We start from the raw sequence: 23,137 nt of genomic DNA, 5'->3' as shown, positions 1-23,137 counted from the left end.
GTCACTGGAGGATGATGGGAATGACGCACGTTACAAATACAAAATAGCGACAAAAATGTGGATTTACTATATGCAATACTGACTTACATATCTCTCCAGGGTTGGAGAGGTCACTAAATCATACCAAAGAGAACCCTTTAAAAACCACTGCCCCTGTTTAAAAGATGATAAAACTACAGAAGGGGACGTGCCAGTTACATTTTCCTTATTTTCAAAACATTGGTTCAGATGACAGATTCCGTGACGTGTGAGAGATGAAATTCCTTTTGGCCTTGTGCCTCCTCAGGGCAGATATTGCACTACTCTGTCCTGGCCAGCTAATTCTGGAAGCCTCAGGAGTGTATTGGGGTTTTTTTTAATCAAGACCAAGTTAAAAGTCGCGTAAATGCAAAGCTAGAAAACTCCAGTCTCTCCCCAATGGAAGACCTAGAAACTGATGCTTCATTCCTTAGCTCACCCCAGACTCACTCAAGTCAAGGGGAGGCTGGGTGCAGAAGAAATGCGAGGTCATGTCCTGGGACAGTGCTCCTACTCAGGCTGTGCTAAGGCCTGAGACATTCCCCGGAAGATTTACTTGTGCTGCTCTGGAAATTACAGCCCCCGCTAGGGGGTGCTGCAGAGCCACGAGCCAGTTACTGAAGCAGGGGTGGGCAAACTTTTTGGCCCGAGGGCTGCATCGGGTTTCGGAAATTGTATGGAGGGCCAGTTAGGGGAGGGGGCCGTGGCCCAGCTCCCCCCCCCCCCCCCCCGGGACTCCTGCCCCATCCAACCCCCCCCCCGTTCCCTGACCGCCCCCCCTGGGACTCCTGCCCCATCACACTCCCCCGCTCCCTGTCCCCTGACCGTCCCCGGACCCCCGCCGCCCCATCCAACCCCTCCTCTCATTCCTGACGGCCCCCCCGGGACCCCTGCCCCATCCAACCACCCCTTCTCCCTGTCCCCTGACTGCCCCCTGCTGCCCCTGCCCCTGACTGCCTCCCGCCACCCCATCCAACCCCCCTGTCCCTATTCAACCCCCTCTTCCCCCCAATCACCATCCATACCCCCGCCCCATGACCACCACCCGGAACTCCCCTGCCCTCTATCTAACCCCTGCTGCTCCATGCCCCCTTACCGCGCTGCCTGGAGCGCTGGTGGTGCTGGAGCCGGGCCACACTGCCGCCGCTGCCACCGCACAGCACAGAGACCGGGTCAGGCCGGGCTCTGCAGCTGCGCTGCCCCAGGAGCTCACAGCCCCACTGCCCAGAGCATTGCGCCCGCAGCAGAGCGAGTGAGCTGAGGCTGTGGGCGAGGGGGAACAGCAGGGGAGGGGCCGGGCAGGACGGTCCCGCGGGCCGTAGTTTGTCCACCCCGTACTAAAGGAAGGGAATCTTCTCATGTCCTTGTTTCTGCTTGGGCCCAGGTCAAACTCTCCTCCCTCAAAGGGAGGACTCCAGGAAGACCAGGCAACTCCTGTACTAGGAGAACTAGCCCAGGGACTGCGATGAGGTGGTGCTGGTGGTTTATTGCAGTGATGCCCAGAGGCCACAGTTATGGCACACACAGAACCACGGGCAGACTGTTTTCATGTTCTCGGAGGTTTGGTGCCATCTCTGTGCATGATACATTGAAATCCCAGCCCCTGCTGCTGGACCTGGCTTGCTTGGCTGCTCTGATTGTGGCAGTGGAAAGTGGGATGAGAGGCTCTCCCAGGATCCAGACCCTGCGGATTCCTGAGTTCAGTAAAGTGGAGCCCTTCAGTTGTTGTCAACGTGAACATGGAAAATGGTCATTGTTCAAAAGATCCCTTCTTAGTGCAGTTTAAAAAAAGTTCCCCCTTGGGTGAGAAAGGAGGGAGTGTGGCGCGGCGCAGCCCAGAGAAACCACTTTTAGCAGAAGTCCTGAGGACAGCGCCGCAGCCACCGTCTGATGCCAAACGCCAGGTCTGTGCGGAAATCGTACGTCGGCCCACAACGCTAGCGATCAGCCCAGCAGGGCAGAACGAAATCACTCCACGCACCATGCACACGCCAGGCTATTGCTCAGGCCTTTGAGGTTTGCTTCTGGTTCAGACACGCTGTGACATGCCAGGCAGCTAATGAGGCAGAAAGGCTGTTTAAGCATCAGCTAGTCTGTACAAAGTGGAGTCACTGTGGTTTCATTCCTTCCATAGGTTATGAAGGGGGATTTTAAAACACCAGCCAATCTGAAAGGGCGTCTTCAGGTGAGAGAGCCCAGTGACTCCTCCGGGCTAGACCTTCATTTTGGATGGATCTGTGGCATGTCTGGTCCCTCACATGAGGGGAGCAGCTCTGTCCTTGGGATACCTGACTCACTTGCATCTCCTGCTTCAGTCCATCCAAATCTCCACTGCACAGTTGTTCCTCTCTCGTCATGCTGATCATGTCACGCCAACCCCAGATCCTTTCACTGGTGTCCTGTCTGGCTGCATGAAATTTTAGCTGCTGGTCATCGCTATCCAAGCCCTGTGTACACTCATGCCCGCCCCACCTCCCCTCCTTCCTGCTAACGTTATTTTCTCTCACTTCTGGCTTCTTGCTTGCACTGGGGTGTCTGTGCATTCATCTGACAAACACACTTCCGCTGCCTCTAATCCCTCTGGACATGCTCTTCTCCCTGGGGCCCCTGACTCTTGAACTGCTGTTCTGGGTCTTGCTACATGTGGAGTGGGAAGAGGGAGGGTGTCTGTCTAATCTAGAGAGTGTAAATGTCCCAGAACATGGCTTCTGGTTCTGATAGTTCTCTCAGTGTATAACTGTTTCATGTGTCACTAAAACCGCTCCCTTTGCACGGGTGTACAATCAGGAAGTACTTTACAATTTGGCGCAATCACAATGGCACTAGAGATGAAGATCAAAGAACTTTAAACCCTTATCCCCTTAGAAAATACTGCCTAAATAGATAGGACACAACAAATATAAGGAAGGACTTTTTCACACAATGCACAACCTGTGGAACTTGTTGCCAGGGGATGTTGTGAAGACCAAAAGTAAAACTGGGTTTTAAAAAAAAATTAGATAAGTTCCTGGCGGATAGGTGGATGGCTGTTAGCAGAGATGGTCATGGACACAACCCCATGCTCTGTGTGTCCCTAAACCTATTACTGCCAGAAGCTGGGCCTGGATGATGGAATGGATCACGAGATAAATTACCCTGTTCTGTTCATTCCCTCTGAAGCACCCGGCATTGGCCACTGTCAGAAGACAGGATGCTGGCCTAGACAGACCATTGGTCTGACCCAGCACAGGCATTCTCCTGTTCTTATGACACACAATAGCCTAATGGTCAACACACTAGGGCTGTGTCCAAGCAAGGGGCTTGGGAAACCAAGACTGCCTATTTAATATGGGAACTGTTAAAGTAAGCAGTGATTTCGGCTGTCCCAGTAGCATGTGGGGAGAGAGGCACCTCTCAGGTAGCCAGCATTAAAAGCATTTAGAGATTCACAAGTGGAAAACCATTGCTTTGAATTGCCAGACTCAGAAACTAGTGCAGCCTGCCGTGCACGGGTGTAATTGTGCTCCCTGCAAGAAGCACCAGCTGCAGATCCTGAATGGCTGTCAGGTGGAGTCCCATGTAGAATGCATTGCAGTGATGAAGATTTGGGTCACTGGGGAAGCCTACATATCACAGGAGAGGTGGCGATCTCCTGGCAAAAGTGCACTCTCAACTCACTCTGAGAAGTGCGGTGGGAGAGTTTGTGTTTTGTATGTGACTTAATACTAATCATCGCTTTTCTTGGATTGTTTTAGGTGACTCAGAATACGTCTGCTTCTCACTGAAAGTTAGTGATTTCCAGGTCGGTACTTGTGCTTTACTTGGAAATCCTGCAGATCTGTCTGCATTGCTCTGGGGTGGGGTTTTGCCTGCATAATTTCTAGTGCCTGTTGCTTAGAGTTCAGTGGCTCTAGGTGTGCTCCTGAGACATATCAACTCCCTGTTCAGTTAATTGCTCCAATTTGCCAGAATAATGCTGTTACTTTGCCAGATGGATTTCAAAACGTGATTTCTTGTGTTTCCTGTGAAAACAGGTTTACTTGCCCAAAATGTAAATGAACTACTCGGTAACATCACCAGTCTGTAGGATTGCTGAGAACATGGAAATGTCCAGATGAACTGAGCAGTAGTTCTGTGTTGCAGCAGGAGAAGCTCTGATAACCCTCTAGGATGTGCCATTGACCTCCATGGATTAATAATAAAAAAAAGTCAGACTATTTTTTAATTAACAAAACAAACAACACCTCTGTAGTTCTTGCTTTCCCCTCTTCTTCTGAAACAAAGCTTAAGGTCTGTGTTTTTACACAATAATCCCTACACTGTGTTGTAAAAACAATTGTGAGCACTTGTAAAATCTAAGGCCACGTCTACACTTACAAGTTGACAGCGGCACAGCTGTACCAAGACAGCTTTGCCGCTGTATGAGCGCTCGTGTAGCCGTGTTATGCTGATGGGAGAGAGCTCTCCCGTTGGCATAATAGCTACCGCCGCTTGTTGAGTTGGTTTTATGCTGGGGGAAGAGCATCTCCCGCCTACATAGCACTGTGCACATGAGCACTTATGCCATCAAAATTTATGTTACTCAATGGGGTATTTTTTCACCCCCCTGAGCGACAAAAGTGTTGACATAAGTGCTAGTGTAGACATGGCCTGACATTTAGAATGTCCATTGAATTGGAAATGTCTTGTTCTGAGTTTGAGACACAAATGAACATCATAATGATTATGATAAAGGAAACAAAAGCATTGAACAGGAACAGAGGGTCTATTAGGCCTGGTCTACACTTACAGCATACACTGGCATAGTGCTGTCAGTTAGGGGTTTGAATCCCTCCCCCCTCAGAAGCGGAGCTATGCTGACAACAGAAGCATTTGAGGAGTTCCTATAATGGCGGCGCTCCTCCTGTCTGTATACGGTGCATCTACACTGGGGGAATAGGCTCTGCCGTGGAGATGTAGCACCAGTCTTGGTTCCTGGTTGGGAGTTTGTAGGTCTCTCACAAAGTCATTTGTGAGAGCCCTGGGTACAAATGATCATAGATTTGCTGTATTAGGTATATAGCTCATTCCTCTGACTAAAATACCTTCCCCCCCCCTGCAGGATGTTGCAAGTGGCCTTTCATTGCCCAGCAGAGAAGGAATTTGCAAATGCAGAAGTGGAAATCTGTTATCCAAGCATATTGCTTGCTACTAATATTGCCAAAATGTGACTGCTGTACCAGGAATGTATTTGCATTTATTTGCAAAGGTCAAACATTTTACCACAGAGTGTTCAGAAAAGGTGAAGAGAAAAATCTGTGGAAATGAATTTTCTGACTGACCCTTCGAAGTGCATTGGAAAGAGATTTTATATTCAGTTACTTGAGAACTTTTTAAAGTTGCATTAAAATTGTCTTGTAATTTTGTTCTCTAATTTGAAACCAGAAATAGGTGTAATAACCGCATAGAGCCTTTGTTGTACAAGTGACAATCGGAGACCTGCCTTCTATCATTCCTTCACTCGTAACGTACAGAATCTATTGAAGAGTTAATATATGAGGCCGTTCTGTTTCAGGCGTGGCTCAGTCTGGTTTATTTCCTGTGGTGCGACTGTTGTCCAATGTGTCCTAGGGGTGCTGGGCCAAGCCCCCTGCTGCTGCTCGCTCTCCTGAGGTGCCCCCGGCCTGTGAGCCTGGCTGGGGGTGCGCCGAGGGGATGGGCCTGGCGGGGGGCTGTCGGACGCCTGCAAGGGGAGCCAGGCCTGTGGGGCCAAGGGCAGGGGCCCACGGGGGTGCAGTGCCAGCGGGACCCTGGGGAGCAGCCGGGTGCCCCCAGGCCTGTGGGTGCGACACCACGTGCAGTGGCCGGGTGCCCCCTGGCTGCCCATGGGGCCAAGCAACCCCCCTGGTGGTGGGGGGGGAGCCTGGATCCCTGGGGGCAGGGCAGGGGCTGGCCCCGCCCCACTAGCAGTCAGCCAGCACCATAGAGAGGCGAGGCCAGGACGGGCAGCTGGGCGGGCCGCTCTGCCTTCATGTCTCTATGGTTAGGGGCGTGGCTTGAGCAGTCGCGGCGCGGCCCCGGAAGTAAAGGCCACCGCTTCCTGTTTCCGGGTCAGCAGCGCAGGCAGCTTTCGAGCAGCGGAGCCGAGTGCCGGCGGCCCCGAACCGGAGTCTTCCGAGGCCCGTGTGACCGCGGGCGGAGCCCGCCCTCCCCGTGCGGTGAGCGGCCGGCACTCGGGGTAGACGCGGTCCCCTTGCCCCCCGCTAGTGTTCTGTCCTCGCGCTGCCCCCGGCAAGGGCCCCTTGTCCCCCGCAGCCACTGCTCGTAACGGGGCGTCACTAGCGCCCTGCCCCCCCCCCCCCGTGTCACCGCCTCGCGCCGGCTGGGTCCTTCCCCCCTGCCCCCCCCCCGTGTCACCGCCTCGCGCCGGCTGGGTCCTTCCCCCCTGCCCCCCCCGTGTCACCGCCTCGCGCCGGCTGGGTCCTTCCCCCCTGCCCCCCCCCCCGTGTTACCGCCTCGCGCCGGCTGGGTCCTTCCCCCCTGCCCCCCCCGTGTCACCGCCTCGCGCCGGCTGGGTCCTTCCCCCCTGCCCCCCCCCCCCGTGTTACCGCCTCGCGCCGGCTGGGTCCTTCCCCCCTGCCCCCCCCCGTGTCACCGCCTCGCGCCGGCTGGGTCCTTCCCCCCTGCCCCCCCCCCCCCGTGTTACCGCCTCGCGCCGGCTGGGTCCTTCCCCCCTGCCCCCCCCCGTGTCACCGCCTCGCGCCGGCTGGGTCCTTCCCCCCTGCCCCCCCCCCCCGTGTTACCGCCTCGCGCCGGCTGGGTCCTTCCCCCCTGCCCCCCCCCGTGTCACCGCCTCGCGCCGGCTGGGTCCTTCCCCCCTGCCCCCCCCCCGTGTTACCGCCTCGCGCCGGCTGAGTCCTTCCCCCCTGCCCCCCCCCCCGTGTTACCGCCTCGCGCCGGCTGGGTCCTTCCCCCCTGCCCCCCCCGTGTCACCGCCTCGCGCCGGCTGGGTCCTTCCCCCCCGCCACCCCGTGTCACCGCCTCGCGCCGGCTGGGTCCTTCCCCCCTGCCCCCCCCCCCCCCCGTGTCACCGCCTCGCCGGGGCTGTGCCCTGCCACCCCCCCCCCCCCATCACCGCCTCACCCGGGCTGTGCCCTGACCCCCCCCCCCCCCCGCCCGTGTCACCGCCTGACCCGGGCTGTGCCCTAACCCCCCCCGCCCGTGTCACCGCCTGACCCGGGCTGTGCCCTGACCCCCCCTCCCCCGTGTCACCGCCTGACCCGGGCTGTGTCCTTCCCCCCCTGCCCCTCCCCCGTGTCACCGCCTCACCCGGACTGTGCCCTGACCCCCCTCCCCCCGTGTCACCGCCTCACCCGGGCTGTGCCCTGACCCCCTCCCCCCGTGTCACCACCTCACCTGGGCTGTGCCATGTCCGCCCACCCCCATGTTACCACCTCTCTCTGGCCCCCACCCTGTTACCAGCTGCTCGTGCTGACTCTCCCGGGGTGTTGCTCTCTCCCAGGCCATCATGTCGATGTCCCATCTCTACGGCAAAGATGACGATGATGATGTGGAGATGGAGAAATTTGAAATCACGGACTGGGACCTGCAGAACGAGTTCAACCCCAACCGCCAGCGCCACTGGCAGACCAAGGAGGAGGCCACGTATGGCGTGTGGGCTGAGCACGACTCGGACGACGAGAGGCCCAGCTTTGGAGGCAAACGGTACGGGCAGTTACCAGTGCCCTGCAAACTCTGGCAGGACTGTGAACAGACAATCTTCTCTTTGTTGTTAGCGTAGCTGATAAGCTAAAGTAACAGTCCAAATGAGATACGGATTCCTTTGTGCAGTACCAATAGATTTCTCACTTTTAATTTGGTTCTTTTCTCTGTCAGTCTGCAAAGAACTATTTGGGGGACTCCTTTATAAGTTCTATATGATATTTGATTTTGTAAGTTTTCCTATGAATGTAACTCAGTCACTTGATGTATAGAGCCTGATTCAGAAGGCGAAGCTCTCCAGGAAACTGTGCTACTGTGGCTAGTTTGAGATTGTAATGGCTTTGGAGGGTATCTGTGTGGAGAGGGGAGGGGTTAATATTTAGTTCAGTGTGTTATCAAATGGACTGAATTCTTCATATATAGTTTGGTTCCAAGATTTGTTTCCTTATTGCCCAGTTAGTAAGGGGGTTGTGAGGGGGATCACCAGTGTGCTAGGTTACAACTCATTAGAGAGAGCCTTGCGCGCACACTCAAAACCAACGTTTTCCATAATGAAATATCAGAAGTTTGAATTTAACAGCTTTTACTGCTATTTCTTAACACTGAGTTTATTTTGAAATCAGGAAAAACTGCATCAAGGTGTTTCTGAGTGTGTGCATTTCCAGTTCTGATTCAGTGGAACTGTGTTACAACAGCATGACTGTGAAATCCCTTTTTTGTGCAGCTCTCGGGACTACTCAGCCCCCGTTAATTTCATCAGTGCGGGACTAAGGAAAGCTGCAGCTGAGGAAGTGATAGAAGAAGACTCAGATGAGGATGAGAAGCCCATTAAGCAGGAAGAATTCCCTAAAGAGTTTGTACCAAAGAAGTTAAAAACAGTGAGTTATTCATAAAAGTATTAGACCTATTTAAGTTATTTACGGCGCGCCAGCCATGGTACAGTCCAGGTACTGGCTCAGTGATACAGCAGCTGAGAAGGGAGAACAGTGGCTGAGTAAGATCACAGAGCCGCTTGTGATACTGGTTTGCAGTGGAGGGAGGAGTTTCCCTTGGCTTTTCTTTGTGTATTTTGATGGATTGCGTATGTTCTTGGGAGCTTCACTCCTCCCCAGGCCTCTTAAGCCCCTTCCCTTCATTGATACTCATTTTGAGTTGAATGAGGTTGAAGTAAATGAATGTCCAGGTTTTACTTCCACCCATCAATGATAAATATTTTTTCAAATTATTTCTTTTCACAGTACTAAATGTGACTAGCATAAGCAAATTACCAATTAAATGGATTAAAAATCAAAATCCATTTTTCGACTGTTCAGATGCAAAATATCAGGAACCAATTTATTTCCGCCCACAATAGAGCCTTATAGATCAGCCCATAATGGGAATGGGGCTACAAACCCCCAACTCCAGCAGTGGGCCTAGGGGGCTCTCTGACGGATAGTTCGAAGAGCAGCACAGAGTGCAGGCTGGTGAGGCTCCTCAGGGGAGGTCTCATCTTGAGATCGATGGCGAGGAGCTTGGTGATTATATCACTTATCTGGTATTGGTTTCTTTTCTTTTTCTTTTAACAGGGTGGCAATTTCAAACCCAGCCAGAAAGGATTTATAGGAGGGACCAAATCTTTCATGGACTTCGGCAGCTGGGAGAGACACACCAAGGGAATAGGGCAGAAGCTTCTTCAGAAAATGGGTTATGTCCCTGGTAGAGGGCTTGGAAAGAATGCTCAAGGTACTGTGTGTTTTCCCCAAGAGTATGGGCCTGAGATGGGGATTCTGTAAGGAAACTGCAAACTTGGTTCTTGTTTGCCCACCTCTCCTTCAGACTAGTTGGATCTTCAAGATCAAATCCAGTTGTATTAGTTTTAAATAATTACAGCAGTAATTAGATGAAATTGACATGTGGTGGGAGACTGCACAATCTCTGATTATGTAGCATGAGGAGGAGACAATAGGAGGGAGATTAAATTAAAAGGCATTCAACTTGGAACAATCAAAGGGAATGCTATTTTGTGCAGTGTATGGAATTCATTAGCATCGGTGGTCAGAGGAACATGCTACAGCAGGTTTTTAAAAGTGCCTGAAAATTTTAGGGCCACCAATAACAATGTGTAACTGCAAAATACTGACACTGCTGAAGACAGAATGCCAGACTGGATGATCTGTGCCAGTTTGATAACACTCTTTTTCCTATGGTGACCTATTTACAGCTTTTCCTGTTCAAATGGTTAGACTCCCCTTCCTAGCTGACGTTCACTGACTGTTCTGAAACTCCCCAGGTATCATCAATCCGATTGAGGCCAAGCAAAGGAAAGGCAAAGGAGCCTTGGGAGCATATGGCTCTGAACGAACCAGTCAGTCCTTGCAGGACTTCCCTGTCGTTGACTCCGAGGAAGAAGCTGAAGAGGTATGACTCTTGGTCTGTCTGTTTCACTGGGTTAAGGGCTCACTCTGTGTTGAAGACTCCCATCGCAATGTTATGTGAAATCAGGCTGTAGTACTAGGGCATTCTCCCATGTCGGGGAAGCCATTCAGCTCAGTGGCATGGAGGAAGCTGAAGTTAGAGAGGTGTGTGTGTGTGTGTGTGTGTGTGTGTGTGTGTGTGTGTGTGTGTGTGTGTGTGTGTGTGTGTGTGTGTGTGTGTGTGTGTGTGTGTGTGTGTGTGTGTGTGTGTGTGTGTGTGTGTGTGTGTGTGTGTGTGTGTGTTGTTTTTCCTCTCCCCCTATCCCTTGAAAGAGAAACTTATGCTAATGGCTTTGCCCTTGCTGCTGGAATCTCACTTGCTAATGCTCCGGGACTGGAAAGCCTGTTTATTTGGCTGTGCTAATGGGAACATCTGAAGGTATTTTTTCCCTCTGTCCTGGGAATAAGCTCCAGAAATGTACTGGTTAGGACCATCTGTAATATGTTTGACTCAGCCACAGAATTTCAGCCAGTAACCTGCCATTCAGCTTTAATCTTTGCCCATTGTTTTTCTATACTGCATTCTTTAAGGGACCTGAGCTGAAATATTCTTGTGTAAAGAATCCTATGACAGACTTGCATGGCTGGCCAGCAACCTGCATCTCTGGTCTGACTTTGGCTTTTTATTTAGGAATTTCAGAAAGAGCTCAGTCAGTGGAGGAAGGATCCTAATGGAGGCAAGAAAAAACCCAAGTATGCCTACAAGACAGTAGAAGAATTGAAGGCCAAAGGCAGGATTGGCAAGCAGCTCTCAACTCCTCAAAAGGAACTATCCCAAGTTAAGGTAAGACCAATATCCACAGCAATGATATGTTTAAATCTCTGGGAGATTAGCATCTGCCTAAGGTGCATCATCCTCATTATCATCCTTACAAGATACTTAGCAGAAAATCTGCAGAACATGTGGCAGGATCTTGTTGCCCCTCTGAGCAAAAGTGCTGGTTCTGCGAGTACTTAAGAATCATTGACAGACATAACAGAGGTGAGTAATAAGCTTTGGTTATTGACAGGCTAATGAGAACCAAATTCTCAACCCCCTGAGGGACAGTGACTGGACTTGTCCTTGGTGCAGCCAGTGAACTTCTGCTTGTCTGAAACAGGGCCGCCCAGAGGATTCAGGGGGTCTGGGGCAAAGTAATATCGGGGGCCCCTTCCATAAAAAAAAAGTTGCAATACTATAGAATGCTATATTCTCGTGGGGGCCCCTGCGGGGCCCAGGGCAAATTGCCCCACTTGCCCCCCCATCTGGGCAGCCCTGGTCTGAAATCCCAGTTCTTGAAGTAATAGAATTGCTTAAGACTTTCCTCGAGATGCAGCATGCAGTTCGTTATGTTATAAGGTGACTTGTATTTACAGTCTTGTGAAATGGTAGAGGGGAAAACATAGTCCTTTCTCTCCAGATACAGGCAGATAGAAAAGACCTTCTCTCTGCTCTTATTTCTGCCCCCAGCTCCTAATTTCCTGTGACTCCAAATCCTTAGCGAGGCTATAACTGCATGGAGTGCAGTTGCTTTTGAGAGAGACCCAAACTGCTGCATCCTCAGTTTGTCTTCTCGCTCAAATAACTTGGTTATGTTAATAACAACCGGAAGCTGCTGAATTACCAGGATAGCTTCAGTCTCGATCCTGGGTAATGGATTTCCTTCGAATATTAGTATGAACTCGGGCTGTTTAGACATACTTGTTTTTGTTTATTGGAAGGTTATAGACATGACTGGCCGGGAACAAAGGGTTTATTACAGTTACAGTCAAATCAGCCATAAGCACAATATCCCAGATGACAATCCTCAGCAGCCACTGGGCAAAGACTCCAAGCCCCAAGCATTTGCCTTGCCAGAACTGAAGCACAACTTGCAACTTCTCATCGACATCACAGAGCAGGAGATCATCCAGAATGACCGGCAGCTGCAGTACGAGAGAGACATGGTTGTCAACCTGACCCATGAGATACAGAAGATGTCTGAAGTCCTCTCGCATGAGGAGACAGCAATTAGCAACCTCAGCAAGGTCCTGGAATTGGTGGAGGAATGCGAGAGGCGAATGCAGCCTAACTGTGACAATCCACTTACCTTGGATGAATGTGCAAAGATTTTTGAGACCCTCCAAGATAAGTATTATGAGGAATACAGGATGTCCGATAGAGTGGACCTGGCAGTAGCTATCGTCTTTCCTCTCATGAAAGATTACTTCAAGAACTGGGATCCCCTCAAGGTGAGTACTGGGTTTGGCTTCAGTATTTTATCAGTTAGGACTGAAAAGATTTTGGTAGTTTGCTTTGATTGAAAAGTTGACTAAACGACCATAGGAAATCATTCAGTTTGTTCATGGTCTACTGTGGTAAATGTATGCATGCAAAATGTGGGAGCACTCTTAACCTGCTAATAAAAGGAGGGCTGCTGACATTACTCACTAAAGCTGAAGGCCAAGATTTTCTAAAGTGACTGGAGATTGTGGGAGTCTCAATGTTTGGAGACCCGTTATCAAGGGCCTGATTTTCAGAGGCCGGTAGTGCTCAGAAGAAACAGTAAATGGCAAGACAAGTCCCTTTCCTTGTACTGCATGGGAAATCTGCCTTACTTGGCAACTAAAGGGTGTGCTGTCCAGCAAGTCATGCCATTTAGCACCTGATAGATAAAACATAGTATCGTATCTGTAGTATGTAGCTTTAGCTTTTAAAAATCTTATTTCTCCTTGCCCTGGTATCTTTGGTTTATATTAAATCCTCTCCAGGGTTATACCCTAGTGGGAGACTGTCTGCCACATCCTGTCAGCTTGCTGTTTGTCGGCAGAGGGGAGGCAGGTCTCTCTCCCTCAGCACATTACCACCACCCCACTGCTTTACATGCTAATGGGCAACCATGAAAGAAGTAAACGCTGCCCTGGCTCATTTTTTCTTTTCAGGACTGTATGTATGGCACAGAAATTATAGCCAAGTGGAAAAGGCTTTTAGAAAATGATCAGTTGTTATCGCACAGTGGGCAGGACCTAGCAACGGATGCTTTTCACAGGTAACCAATAAACCAATGGTACTTGTATGCAACACCCTCGAATGATGGTCAATTGGGGATGGAGAAGAGTGGGTGGAAATGCACTTTCCAGATGATGCCCTTTAATGAGCTGAAGTGTCTGTTAAAATCCAGCTGTCAAATGTAAACAAAGTAGCCTTTTTAATTCCCTGAAGTCCTCTATAAAAGATAAACCAAATGTTTAACATTCACTTCTACCACACCCAGGCTGTAGCTTAATCTTGACTTTGATTTTTCCAGGCTTATGTGGGAAATGTGGATGCCGTATGTAAGAAACATAATAACACAGTGGCAGCCGAGAAACTGTGGACCAATGGTAGATTTCTTGGACAGCTGGGTGCATGTTATTCCTGTTTGGATATTGGATAATATTCTGGATCAGCTTATCTTCCCCAAACTACAGAAGGAGGTAAGATGAGAAGCCACGCTCTGAACCAACGTTCAAACCACCGTGAGTTACGAATATTTGATAACCTTTTCATTTTGGAGCCTCAGGGCAGCATTATTAACAGTGGGATGCTTTCATTATAATTTTGTGTGCATTTGGCAGAGAGGGGCTCAGCTGCTTAGGAGTCACTGGATAGATTTATTTCTATTGTAGTAACTTTTTGTTTGTTTCAAGGTTGAAAACTGGAACCCTCTGACAGACACTGTCCCAATCCACTCTTGGATTCACCCCTGGCTTCCACTGATGCAGTCTCGATTAGAGCCATTATATTCTCCAATCCGAAACAAGTTGGCAAATGCACTGCAGAAATGGCATCCCAGTGACTCCTCAGCCAAACTGATCCTTCAGCCCTGGAAAGAAGTGTTTACACCAGGATCTTGGGAGGCTTTCATGGTCAAAAACATTGTGCCTAAACTCGGTGAGGCAAGCCAAAGAACAGAGTCTTACACAACTCCCCTGATGCCATCCAAACTGGTTTAAAGTCTCTCTAGCCTAAAGTAAAACTCAGTGTACTGTTTTAAGATGTATGCTTCTAGCAGAGAGTAGCACCCAGTAGAGATGTAGCATACTTGCCTTTTTGGAGCCAAGGATGGCTTCTGTAGCTCTTCAGATTATCCAAACAGTTGAAAGAGTTTGAACCCTGTTAGGCAGCATCTTTGACTTAAGTCCTCTTCGACCACTTAAACTGCTAGCTGAATAGGTTGAAGTACTTCCTGCAGTTTAAAGCAGCCAATGTACCAGCAGAGCAGTTCCTATTCTGACTTCTCTCTTCTCTCCCCAGGGATGTGTCTCAATGAGCTCGTCATTAACCCTCACCAGCAGCATATGGATGCATTTTACTGGGTGATTGACTGGGAGGGGATGGTCTCTGTGTCCAGCCTTGTTGGACTTCTGGAGAAACACTTCTTCCCCAAATGGCTGCAGGTGTGTAGTTAAGAGACTAACCAATGAACTGTTTGCTTTAAAGAACAAGCCAATGATAAGGTGGTGGTGAACGGCTGTGAGGGACTTGGCTCTCTGGCTGTTGCCCAGTGAAATATTTTATTGGTTAAACTCAGAATTCCAACTCCTGCCCAGTGTATATTGCATGGCAGAAATGGCTTGAACGTTAAATGCAGACATTTCTTAGTGATGGCTCCGTGTATATCAGATGGAGACTCTGCTATTTTAGCAGATGCAGATCTACAGTCCCTTCTTGTTAGTATAAGCAAATTCAGAATCAAACTAATTGATCCATGTTTGTGCCACCCCGTTGATGTGTGTTTTTCGATTTCTTTGCAGGTTCTGTGCTCCTGGCTAAGTAATAGCCCCAATTATGAAGAGATCACCAAGTGGTACCTTGGTTGGAAGTCTATGTTCTCAGACCAGGTGTTAGCACACCCATCGATCAAGGACAAATTTAATGAAGCTCTTGATATCATGAACCGGGCTGTCTCTTCCAATGTCGGTAAGTAACTTGTGAAGGCTTCACCGTTTCTATCCTACCTAGTGCTTCCCAATACAGCAGTACTTGATTCTTGTGTATGAGTTTCTATTCAGTCAGAACCCCTGCTAACTACAATTTCCATAGATCCTGCCACCACTCATGAAAAAATACTTTGCTTCTGTTTCACAAATGTGTGGCACTAGACTGCTGTTCTGATATCTGCAGTTGACTGAAATATAAAAATTTTTTTTGTACAGTTGCTGTTTCCATATTTAAAGGGCAGAGGTGTAGAGATGTTAAGTGTCTTGTATCTGTGTGTTTATATGTCAGTGATTAACATAAGAACGGACATGCTGGGTCAGACTAAAGGCCCATCTAGCCCAGTATCCTGTCTTCTGACAGTGGCCAATGCCAGGTGCTTCAGAGGGAATGAACAGAACAGGGAATCATCAAGTGATCCATCCCATTCCCAGCTTCTGGCAAACGGGGGCCAGGGACACCATCCCTGAGGGGCCATTGTTCAAATACTTGGTTTCTAAAGCTACAGTCTGTGATCTTCGCTTTGTGGTGAAAATTGGTGCTTCTTCCCAGCACTATGGAAGTGTCCAGGAGGAAGCACTGTTGGGAATTAGTACAGCTAGTTAGCAGCTGACAGGATTGTGTGGGGAGAACTAAACACATAAAAGGTGCAAAACTTAGAGAAGAATAAACTCTCTCTGAAACCCACTTCCCTGTTTTGTGTGTCCTGCCCCAGCAGTGAATCAACATCTTACCCTGCTTCTTTTAAAGTTTTATTGTATAGTCCTGTGGAAGGACTGTGGGCCCATGGCACAGTACAGAAGGTAGTCCAGAGTCAGTCTTGAAGGCTGCTTTATATTCCTATAGTAAAATGATGAACCAGATACACAGCTATAGGCGTACATTGTACCATACTGGGAATTCACCTCCTCTGAGACACTCCTAGCATGGTACTCAGAACAGCCACCAAGAGACATAAAGCCTCTCTCTTTGTGTGTGGAGTTGCTGATTGATGTTGAGCTCTTTACAGCTACTGAACTGCCTGGCTTCTCAGCAGTCACTCTGTCTAACCTGCTAGTAGACAGCTGGTCTGATTGCAGGGGCTTGGGTTTGGATGGAGCATGGCATGTTTGCCCAGATTTTCCTCCGTTTCTAATGGCATTGCAGTGGAGCAACTTCCTCCAAGCGTCCCTGTCCAACCTGTTCTAGACACTCTGGTGAGATTCAGTGACAAAGGATTGTTTTAAATCCTGCCATTTGTCATAGTTCAATAGAATTGATTCAGAGAATGTTTCGCCTGAATATCCTGCTATCTCTTTAGCATCAAATACTGTAAAAGATGTACAATAGCATTTAAGACCACCCCCCCCCCGACTCTGTCCCACTGGGCTAGGTGTATGCTGCCCCCCTGACATTCAGCATTTACGTTCATCACTGAATCCTGTTCAAAAATGGATTGGAACCTTGTCTTCACCTATTTCACTCTTTCCCAAACAGGTGGCTACATGCAACCAGGTGCTCGGGAAAACATTGCCTATCTCACTCACACAGAGCGGAGGAAAGACTTCCAGTATGAAGCTATGCAGGAGCGGCGAGAGGCTGAGAACATGGCCCAGCGGGGCATAGGCATGGCTGCCAGCTCTGTGCCAATGAATTTTAAGGACCTCATTCAAACAAAAGCAGAAGAACACAATATCGTCTTCATGCCTGTGATCGGGAAGCGGCATGAAGGAAAACAATTGTACACATTTGGACGAATTGTGATTTACATTGACAGGGGCGTTGTGTTTGTACAAGGAGAAAAGACGTGGGTGCCAACCTCTCTTCAGAGTCTCATTGATATGGCTAAATAAGGATCCTGCTCTGTGCCAGGAGCATTGTACATAGTAAGTATTGTCAAGATCCCCATGCTAACAGCTGTTTAGTGTGACCCTCTTACAATAAAGAGGTGACTTGACTTCGTAGATATGATGGATTTTCAGCTCTGTAGGATTTTTAAGAGTGCTGTTCAGACAGCACACGTTGGTAAAGTTAGCGTTTAAAAGGTGCTGAGTGAGAGAGACAAGCAGTTGTCACCCTTTAAACTAGATTAGCAATCATATCAGCTATGCAAAAATGTATTAATTTCTCACCTAACAATTTCCCATGAGGCAACACCTGCACTGCTAAAACCCTCACGAAAAATGTTTCTGCAACTTGCTTGGCTGATGAAATCATGCTTCCTGAATGCCAATTCAATGTGTGGGTAATTTGGCATTTCTTTCTGGTTTTAGCTTCACCCTTGCACTGGAATCCTACAGGCAAAGCCTTATGATAGGTAATGTCAAACACAGGCCTCAGAGTGGGTGGGTGGTGATGCTTCAACAAAGTTAGAGGACATCTGCCTGGAAGAACTTGTTCAGTATCTCTGTACGTATTAGTGATGAGTTGTTTAAGGCCTGACTCTTCCTGTCTAGAGGTACTCAAGATCTGGATCATCATGCAAGAATGCAGTCAATAGCTGACTTTCCATAGCAGTGCACAGGGAAAGCCCCCCTGTAGTCCATGGCTTCTTGATGCAGTATTTTTAGCTGTGGTTGAGAACCCCTTAACCTCTCAAATCCTTGAGAGAGAGCATCTCATTCTCTCTGTTCTGTAGCAGGTCAGACACAACTGAGAATAACTTGCTGATACAAAATACAGATCTAAACTTCTACCTCACTGACGGCCAGCCTTGATCTGGGGAGGTTACAGAAAGCAGGCCCAGTCTTCTAGGAACTGGTCAGTTCAACACAGTCACATTTTAAAGCACAAGACACAGGTGTTCAGCAAAATGAAAAAAGAACTAGTATGACTTTATTTAGTGAATAATAAATAGTGTAAGCTAAGGTACAGATTAAAAAAAAAATCACTACCTCTGAGAAAAACCTGTCGCATTAAGCTCTGTTTGCAGACACTGCTGCTGCCTTCAAGATTTCTGGCTAAATATGTTAGCCAGCCCCCACTTTATATTGATAGTTGTGGTAAGTGAGCTTAACATCCCCTTACTATAAGTGAATGTAGCCCTGTAAAAACAGGCACAAACTCCAGGGAGTAATTAAAGGTTCCATTTCAGTCTGGTCCTAGCATGAAACAACTCCATTTGTCCTATTTCCTGATAATCTCCAGGTCATCACATTCCGGGTACATTGGCTCTTCCTGAAACTGCCAGGCTTCTGGTGGGAGCTCCTTGAGTTTTTGTAAAGGAAACCAGTGGATGGAGGTGTCATTAAATATATCCATATACTGAGGATGAATTGGAAATGCAGCTTCCTCTGTCCCTTTTAAAACCTAGACATGGTTGAACAGCATAATTATGCAAGATACAATAGAACATGGTTTCCATAATCAAAATCAATCTTGGTAAAATATGTGTAAACTAGAAACTGTAGGAAGCCAAGCTAAAACCTTGCATGCAATGTGTCATCCAGCCCTTAAACAGCTGAGCTGGGCTCCTGCCAGACCCCTTTAGCTCTAGCACAGTGGTTTTCTATCTTTTTCATTTACGGACCCCTAAACATTTTTTATTTGAGGTGTGAACCCCTTTGGAAACCTTAGACAGTCTGTGGACCACCACAGGTTGAAAACCACTGCTTCGGCATGCAAGAACCAACAAAGGGGATTACTACAAAAATTATGTAACTGTTCTCATTAATTTATCATCAATATCTAGAGACTGAGGTGACTATCCAATACAATATATTCATGTTTCTTAAATAGTAAACTGTACCTTTGCTATGTACAAATAATCTCGCTCTAATATTCTTGCCAACAACCTAGAAACAAAGACCAACATTAGTACTGGAACCAATTGACTTTACTGTTGATTTTGTCTCTTAATACAACATGCTTCTAAAACACAAATGAAGTTAGTTAACCCACAAGGCTGAAGTTGTACAGAACGTATAAAATGTCTATTCCAAGGAAAGCACAGATGAAGCCCTTAGCATCAGGCTTAGTTTAGATAGATGGAGTCTACCTCCCTACTTATTTCTATGCGCATGTGAAAACTAGAAAAAGCAACTGGGCCTGTACAAGGGGCAATTTTGAACACACTTAAATATTGGTTTGTAATGAACTCAAGTTATTCTGAGGTCTGCTCAGACATTACAGGAGTATGGAGAAAAAGGACAAAGTCACAGAGAAAGGCAGAGGCTGCATGTTTAGAAAGTGACATGTCACAAGTTTGCCAGAGCATGGTCTTGCTCTCCAACAGGTGATCTTCGCCCATAACCTTTCCAATGTGAGGAGTGGTCTAGACATCTAGCAACTCCAGTTGGGAAGGTTGAGCTAATGTAATAGCAAGGATAAACAATTTCTTTATCTGCCCTTGACATGCTGCTTGTATCTTGGGGGAGGGATAGCTCAGTGGTTTGAGCATTGGCCTGCTAAACCCAGGGTTGTGAGTTCAATCCTTGAGGGGGCCACTTAGGGATCTGGGGCAAAATCAGTACTTGGTTCTGCTAGTGAAGGCAGGGGGCTGGACTCGATGTCCCTTCCAGTTCTAGGAGATAGGTATATCTCCATAAATTATTATTTATATTATATTATCTTGCAAAATAGTCAGTTTGGAGGTACAGTGTAGACACGCTCATGCGCGTGGGCCCACTGAAGCCTAGTTTGATTCCAATTGAATCAGTGGCAACATCCCATGAGCCAGAGGAGCAAGGTTTAGCTCTGTGGCTAAAATGGGTTTATAACGCAACACTTCTGGTTCTGTTTTCAATCACAGATACATATATTAATCTTTCCCTGCTGTGCCTGCCCACAAGCAGCAAAGTGAAATGTATAAACATTGAGAGCTGCACTGCTCGGGTGACTGAACCTTGCCCAGTCTCAAGAACAGGAAGCTAGAGGCCTTCCAAATTGTCACTGTTCTAGAGAAAAGAGCCTCTCGCCTCAGCAGTGTTGTAATCCCCAAAGCAGGGTGCATGGAAGTTTAATTGACTACATCTCATTTGAAAGGCCACAGACTTGGCAGCAAGTCAAAGCTTTGTTGATAAATTGAACCTTAAAACCTTAAAGTGCAGAAGACATTTGCGCTGATGATTAAGTTCTGCATGAAAAGACAGCTCCTCCAGTGTTTGTGAAGATATCACAGAAGCAGGTAAGCATAAAAGGATTACTGCTGTAGTGAGAGTTAGTGAATGAAATTCTGCCTTAGATGTGAGGACATTAATCGTTTTTGGGTACCTACCTTTCCTCAATCCCTTTAAAACTGTTCCCAATAATGATCATTTTGGACAGCGCATCTACAGACCAGTTACTCCAGAGCAGATTGTTATACAAAGCTTTTCCACAGTGGATCATATAAAAGATGGTGAATTCATGAATGTGGTGTTTTCCCTCCTGCAGATAAACAGCATTCCTTAAGATTACTCAATCAGCTTCCCTGGTTCTGTAAGCACTAGGGCCCACTCAGTGGCACTCAAAGGCCATTTAAAAGTGCCCAACATTGTTTAAGCCCAGCAGATTTCTTGGCTGGCTGAACATTCCAACCCATCGCCCAGGGAAAAGTTGATGCCATGGGAAACATGCCACTTTCACAGAAGTGCTACATAACTAAAATGTGACACTTAGACCCTCTGTCAGAACCATAAAAGGGCTACAGGAGAAACTTTCAATTGACCAGACTAGAATTAAGTGAAAGGCCAAAACCCTGCAATATGTCCACATCAAACGCACATGTAGGAAGGACTGCTTTGATTTCTCTGGAGTGCTCCTTTTTTCTGTTCATCGAATAAACATGTTACTTACATTTTAGAGATCCCAGCCTTAATCCACCTTACCTCATTCTCCAGGACAACTGTTACACCCAGGTCATTCAGAACACTAATTTCCAATTCGGAAAATAAAGGATCAAAAATGTAGCACTGACTTTTGGGAATCTGCAAGAAAGAGAAAGTGTTAGAAGTTACAGGGCCAAGTATCCAGCTCTTTAAACACAGGGTATAGTTCTTACCTGTAACTTCTCCAGTAACAGAAGCAAGAATGCTAGTTGGTAGCGAGAAATGACGCAAGAGGAAAAGCTTCCAATGCCATAACATACACACCGCAAGTGACCGCTTTTGCAAGCTGACTCTCCTGAATGTGAACTGGGTTTCAGAACTGACTGATGGGATGGTTCAAGTTGCAGGTTTTCAAATGAAGACAGGACTTCTGACATAGACCCTGGTGTTTTTTCCCCTTGCTCTAAGCATTTGCTGAGGGATTCTTGGATGGCTCCTGGAGAAAGTGAATGTCAGGCAGGCGTCAGCAATGCCGAAGTATGAGATGTGCTTATATACTTCCTGTTCTAATGTATATCTTTAAACCTCACATTTGCTGCTGAGGCAGCACACTCGGTTCCAGAAGGAAGCCCCACTCACTGCACTGCTGGGACCAGCCCAGTTCTCCCTGGTAGAAAGGATATTGATGTGATTCGCTGTCTCAGGGAGTAGGGCACAAAATAGATGGATAGGCAGCAAGTGGGGAAAACCTCTATAATTTCCCAACCCAAAACAGTTTGAGTCAGGGGGTAAGTTAGCACAGCTCTGAACATCCCTGTAAGAGCGGTTGCAGAATAGAGCCACATGCAAGAACTTTAGAACAGAATATTTTGCAAATGGTGTATAACCCCATTGGGGGGCATTTATCATGCTTTTATTCCCTTAGACATGATTTTAAAGAGGTGGAGATGAGCAAAGGTGAACCTTATGCTTGTGATAAAGGTGATATCTCTTTGGCTTCTCAGTTGTGTCCATGTTTTATTATTATGGGGCAGCCAACAACATGGTAGGTGCTTCACAGAAATGAGGCAAGTTACAGAACCTGGCCCGAAGAGCTTGTGGTCTAAATTCAGAAGTGACCCCACAGATGACAGAGTCAAACAAGAACTGCAGGGGAAAGGCACGGGCTCACTCATTCTTACATCTAGCCCTCAAGTGCAGTCATTTCAACTGGTCCTGCTTCAGACCCGTGTCACCAACAGGACAATCACACACTAGCCATCTCTCATTCTCCACGGGGCCACTCTGCCGGGAGTTTTGGGCTGGAGGAAGCCTGGGCCTGGTTTAAAGTGATCTCTCTCCTGCCATCCATCTCCACCCTCTGACAAACTGAGGCTAGGGACACCATTCCTACTTCAGCCAGCAGTTCCCGCTGCAGGGGGTTCTCCCCGGCCAGCAAACCCAGCACCAGGCATCGTGAGAACCGGGCCAGGCAGCAGTGACCGACTCCAGCGGGTTCTACTTACTCTGACTGCAGGCCCAGAACGGGGAGCTCAGCAACTCTTCTCTGGGGGAGAGGGAAAGTGCAGCGGTCACCCGGCGGCAGGGGAAAGGTGCTGGAGGCGGCAGGGTGGCCATGCAGACGGGAATGGGTCTGGGGCGACGGGCGGGGTGGATGGAGAGTCAGGTTGAGCTGGCGGGGACCCTCTGTGTGCCTGGGGGGCCGCTCTGCGGGGAGTGTGCGGAGGAGAGGGAGCCCGGCCGGGGCACGGGGGTGTCCTGGGGACCTGTGGCAAGGGGGCGGGGCGGAGGAAGGGCTGCATGGCCCGGAACAGGGGGGAAATGTGGGGGGGGGGGAACCGGGGGCGGAGCACGGCATGACACGGGGGGGGGGGCGGAGGAAAGGCTGCGTGGCCAGGAGCAGGGGGGAGGTGTCCGGGGGGGAGCCTGGCCCGGGAGGCTGCATGGCCCGGGCCACGGCATGGCGGGCGGGCGGAGAAAGGGCTGCATGGTCAGGAGCGGGGGGGAGCCTGGCCCGGGGCGGAGGCTGCATGGCCCCGAGCAGGGGGGAGATGTGGGGGCCGGGGGCGGGGCACGGCATGACACGGGGGGGGGGGGGCGCGGAGGAAGGGCTGCGTGGCCAGGAGCAGGGGGGAGGTGTCCGGTGGGGAGCCTGGCCCGGGGCGGAGGCTGCATGGCCCCGAGCAGGGGGGAAATGTGTGTGGGGGGGGAACCGGGGGCGGAGCACGGCATGACACGGGGGGGGGGGGGGCGGAGGAAAGGCTGCGTGGCCAGGAGCAGGGGGGAGGTGTCCGGGGGGGAGCCTGGCCCGGGGCGGA

The 23,137-nt window shown here is 49.0% G+C and overlaps 3 protein-coding genes across 8 annotated transcripts in view; 2 read left to right on the top strand and 1 right to left on the bottom strand.

The window, feature by feature from the left end:
• The window catches only part of TPST2 (tyrosylprotein sulfotransferase 2), a 42,006-nt gene extending 36,456 nt beyond the window's left edge, over positions 1–5,550 (top strand). For 4 of the 6 annotated variants that reach the window (XM_065417611.1, XM_065417613.1, XM_065417612.1 and 1 more), the window contains one exon: positions 2,153–2,380. In XM_065417611.1, coding sequence (XP_065273683.1) covers positions 2,153–2,380 — 228 coding nt within the window. Of the gene's footprint in view, positions 1–2,152; positions 2,381–3,752; positions 3,800–4,031; positions 4,183–5,098 lie in introns of those variants that run through there. The other 2 variants (XM_065417615.1, XM_065417617.1) reach the window with 2 other exon arrangements.
• Positions 5,551–6,091: 541 nt separating this feature from the next.
• On the top strand, positions 6,092–17,036 carry TFIP11 (tuftelin interacting protein 11). Its single transcript, XM_065417511.1, has 13 exons — positions 6,092–6,194; positions 7,499–7,701; positions 8,423–8,576; positions 9,267–9,423; positions 9,971–10,098; positions 10,786–10,938; positions 11,856–12,365; positions 13,056–13,162; positions 13,421–13,589; positions 13,803–14,046; positions 14,410–14,552; positions 14,910–15,075; positions 16,570–17,036. Exons 2-13 carry the CDS (start codon positions 7,505–7,507, stop codon positions 16,923–16,925), a joined length of 2,484 nt encoding a protein of 827 aa, XP_065273583.1. The 5' UTR covers positions 6,092–6,194; positions 7,499–7,504; the 3' UTR covers positions 16,926–17,036.
• Positions 17,037–17,887: 851 nt separating this feature from the next.
• On the bottom strand, positions 17,888–22,452 carry SRRD (SRR1 domain containing). The gene is made up of 6 exons (XM_065417512.1): positions 22,325–22,452; positions 21,053–21,315; positions 20,880–20,978; positions 20,288–20,439; positions 18,821–18,866; positions 17,888–18,381 (listed from the first exon to the last, which is right to left on the bottom strand). Exons 1-6 carry the CDS (start codon positions 22,434–22,436, stop codon positions 18,199–18,201), a joined length of 855 nt encoding a protein of 284 aa, XP_065273584.1. The 5' UTR covers positions 22,437–22,452; the 3' UTR covers positions 17,888–18,198.
• Between the last annotated feature and the right edge of the window lie 685 nt (positions 22,453–23,137).

Source organism: Emys orbicularis, chromosome 16 (assembly GCF_028017835.1).
Source record: "Emys orbicularis isolate rEmyOrb1 chromosome 16, rEmyOrb1.hap1, whole genome shotgun sequence".
Classification (NCBI taxonomy): domain Eukaryota; kingdom Metazoa; phylum Chordata; order Testudines; family Emydidae; genus Emys; species Emys orbicularis.
Note: the sequence above shows the minus strand (reverse complement) of the source record. Positions and strands in the feature narration are given on the sequence as shown.